The sequence below is a fragment of the Manacus vitellinus genome, unplaced genomic scaffold, assembly GCF_001715985.3.
Source record: "Manacus vitellinus isolate BGI_N305 unplaced genomic scaffold, ASM171598v3 scaffold_10_pilon, whole genome shotgun sequence".
Taxonomy (NCBI): domain Eukaryota; kingdom Metazoa; phylum Chordata; class Aves; order Passeriformes; family Pipridae; genus Manacus; species Manacus vitellinus.
Genome location: NW_021938838.1, coordinates 2,024,476 through 2,027,987, shown reverse-complemented (window position 1 = coordinate 2,027,987; position 3,512 = coordinate 2,024,476). Strand labels below are relative to the sequence as shown.

The 3,512-nt window shown below is 60.2% G+C and overlaps 1 protein-coding gene across 1 annotated transcript in view; it reads left to right on the top strand.

Moving 5' to 3' along the window:
- Positions 1-3,512, top strand: part of FHOD1 (formin homology 2 domain containing 1) — a 15,064-nt gene that overhangs the window by 9,953 nt on the left and 1,599 nt on the right. Inside the window, exons 14-21 of the mRNA XM_029965495.1 lie at positions 312-478; positions 723-1,618; positions 1,878-2,030; positions 2,165-2,347; positions 2,616-2,735; positions 2,880-3,041; positions 3,142-3,332; positions 3,412-3,509. Of these exons, the coding sequence (XP_029821355.1) occupies positions 312-478; positions 723-1,618; positions 1,878-2,030; positions 2,165-2,347; positions 2,616-2,735; positions 2,880-3,041; positions 3,142-3,332; positions 3,412-3,509 (1,970 nt within the window). The remainder of the gene's footprint in view (positions 1-311; positions 479-722; positions 1,619-1,877; positions 2,031-2,164; positions 2,348-2,615; positions 2,736-2,879; positions 3,042-3,141; positions 3,333-3,411; positions 3,510-3,512) is intronic.

Here is a 3,512-nt window from a genome sequence, read left to right as displayed (position 1 = left end):
TTTTGCAGCTTTTGGATGAGGGTTGCAGTGGGCAGCAGGTCTGTTGGGACCAACTGGTGACAGTGGCACCCTGATGGCACAAGCCTTTGGCTCCCATGGGGCCTTGTCCCTGAGCCCTGGGGGCAACGCCTGTCTCTGTGCAGGGCTCAGAGGAGGTTGAATCCTTTGGGTCCCTGATGTGGTGTGGCCAGTGCAGGGGGTTTCTGTGCTGCAGGGCTGGCTGTGCAGTGTGGCATGGCGTGGTGTGCCCATTGTCCCCGTTGTCCCCATCCCTGCCTTGCTCCCAGCCAACGCTCACCCCTGTCTTGCAGAGCTCGCTTTTTGGAGAACCTGGCTGCAGCCCAGAAGGAGAAGATCTCTTCCATGGCCAAGGGGCGGCTCGACGTCCTCGGTGATGCTGCTCTGGAGCATCCTGCTGCTCCTGCGTGGGAAGGAGACAGCGGCACCTCTGATTCCGGGACGGAGCCACCCAGCATAAGTAAGTGCTGCCAGGGTGTGTGTTCCCAGCTCATCAGGGCCCCTGGGGCGGGGGTTAGTGGCCCCTCTGTCCCTGTGCCACAACTGTGATACCCAGAGCCATGGAGGAGCTGGTGGTACCTCCTTGCTCAAAACACTGGCATCCGAGCACACCCCACCAGGGAGCAGGACCCCAGCTCCACGTGCAGCTCAGCACCACCTGCTCCCTCCAAGCGTGTTGTCCCAGCTTCTCCCTCTCCCTGCAGGGTCTCGCCTGGCTCGGTCTGACACCACCGACTCCTGCAGCACCATCTCCTCTGACACCAAGTTTATGCTGGACATGCTCTATGCCAAGGGCTCCTCAGAGCCAGGGAGAGAGAAGGTGTTCCCTGAGGTCCCTTCATCCCCCCGGATCCAGGGTGAGGCAGAGATGGATGCCAAGGGAGGTAGCAGCCAGGAGCAGGAGAGTGCCTGGCTCCGTGGCAGGGCTCCAGATGGGCCAGTGGCCAGTGCCCACGCCAAGCTGGTACGTGCCATGTCCAGCATAGATGCCGAGACCCACACGCAGAAGCTGGAGAACACCGGGATGATGCCCATCAAGAAGGACATGGAGCTGACATGGGAGCGCCTGGAGGCCAGCCCCGTGCAGCTGAAGATCAAGGACCTGGACTTCACTGATCTGGGGGAGGAAGAAGATTTTGACATCCTGGACACAGGGCCAATGGCCAATGGCTCCTTCCTCCATTCTGGCATTAGAGCAACAAGCACTGGAACATTGATGGCTCCCCCTCCACCTCCTGCCATGCCTGGTTGCCCACCACCTCCACCTCCACCTCCACCTCCTGCCATCCCTGGTTGTCTCCCACCTCCACCTCCACCTCCTGCCATCCCTGGTTGCCCACCACCTCCACCTCCTGTAGCCCCTGGCTGCCCACCCCCACCAGGGCTGCCAGGCCTCTCAGCAACAGATGGCCCCTCCCAGGCCAAGAAGAAGAGGACAGTGAAGCTCTTCTGGAAGGAGCTGAAGCAGCTGGATGGCACTGTAGGGCCAGGCAGGTTTGGCCAGGGGACACTGTGGGCATCCCTGCAGAATGTCGAGATCAACGCTGCAAAACTGGAGCATCTCTTTGAGTCGCGGTCAAAGGAAGTGCCAGCTTCAAAGGTACCAGTGGGCACCCATCGGCCAAGGGGACTTCAGGGGTGGGAGGAAGGCTGTTGGTTCCTCTGGGGACCCTCAGCATGCACTGTCACCCTTACCCTATGCCAAGGATGGGTACCAGCAGCCCAGAGGTTCGGTGGGGAGGGTGATGGGCAGTGCACAGGTTTGGCTCACCATGGGGTCCGTGATTGACTCCCTGTGTCCATGATGAGCTCATGAGCCCTTTGCCTGGCTGTCCCCACCCATCCTGTCCTCTTTGCAGAAAGCTGTGGATGGGAAGAAGGTCGTGGTGGTGCTGGACCCCAAGAGAAGCAACGCCATCAACATTGGCCTCACAGTGCTGCCACCCGTCCACATCATCAAGACTGCTGTGCTCAACTTTGACGAGTTTGCAGTCAATAAGGAAGGGATTGAGGTGAGCACAAGCCCCTCTGAGGTCCTCATGCAGGTCATTTCCCTGCATGGAGACCTCCATGCTATGATGCCTGGGGTGACAAGTCCCATGATGACATGTCTGGAGTCTGACATATCCCTCTTTCCCTGCCCTAGAAAATCCTGACCATGGTCCCGACTGAGGAGGAGAAGCAGAAGATCCAGGAGGCCCAGTTGGCCAACCCTGATGTGCCCTTGGGCTCTGCAGAGCAGTTCCTGCTCTCCCTGTCTTCCATCAGTGACCTCACAGCCAGACTCCAGCTCTGGGCCTTCAAGCTGGACTATGAGAGCCTGGAGCAGGTAGAGAGCCATGTACCCCATCTCCCCTCTGCCCTCCCACCGCTGCCACCCCAGCAGTTCTAAGTGCTGAGCCAAGCATGTTCCTGGTGGGGACCAGCCATGTCCAAGCATGGGAGGTGCCATCCGTGCTGGGGACAGGCTGCAGCTCCCCAGCCAAGGCAAGCACGGGCTTGAGTTGACCAGGGGGTGGTTGTCCTCGTGGGTGAATGCTGAAGTTCCCAAGGGAGGAGGTGGCCAAGGGTTCTCACCTGCCTCTCTCCTCACCCAGGAGATTGCAGAGCCGCTCTTTGATCTGAAGGTGGGCATGGAGCAGCTGGCCAAAAATCACACCTTCAAGTGCATCCTGGCCACGCTGCTGGCCATGGGCAACTTCTTGAATGGTTCCCAGGTGAGGAGCAGGATGAGGACCAGCCATGGTGCAAGGGGAGGGACCACGGGGAGCCTGGGATGGTGCCTGAGGCTGGGTGGTGCTAGTGGGGTCTGCAGAGTGGAGGTCTGCTGGAGGAGGGATGGAGAGTCCATTGTGTTTCAGAGCAGAGGCTTTGAACTGGGCTACCTGGAGAAGGTCTCGGAAGTGAAGGACACCGTGCACCGGCAGTCCCTGCTCTACCATCTCTGCCAGATGGTGGTAGAGAAGTTCCCAGAAACCACTGATCTCTACTCAGAGATTGCCTCCATCACCCGCTCCGCCAAGGTGAGGCAAGGCAGGTGACACCCAGGCAAGGACAGGGTGTGGGTCCTGTGGCTGCCCAGCTCCACCAGCGTGGCCAAGGGCTGACGTCTCACTCTTCCAGATTGACTTTGAAGAGCTGGCCAACAGCCTGGTGCAGCTGGAGCGGAGGTGCAGGGCCTCCTGGGACAACCTGAAGGTGATTGCCAAGCACGAGACCAAGCCGGTGCTGAAGACCAAGCTGACAGAGTTCCTCAAGGACAGCACCCAGCGCATCGTCGTCTTGAAGGTGGTGCACAGGCGCGTCCTCAACAGGTCGGTGGCTCGAGCTCCAGGGACACAGCAGGAGCCCCACGGTCCTGCTGCTGGCTCGCCACGACTGACGTTCCCGTAGGTTTCACTCCTTCCTGCTGTACCTGGGGTACCCGGCGAGCGCGGCGCGGGACGTGAAGGTGACGCCCATCTGCAAACTGCTGCGGGAGTTCGCCCTGGAGT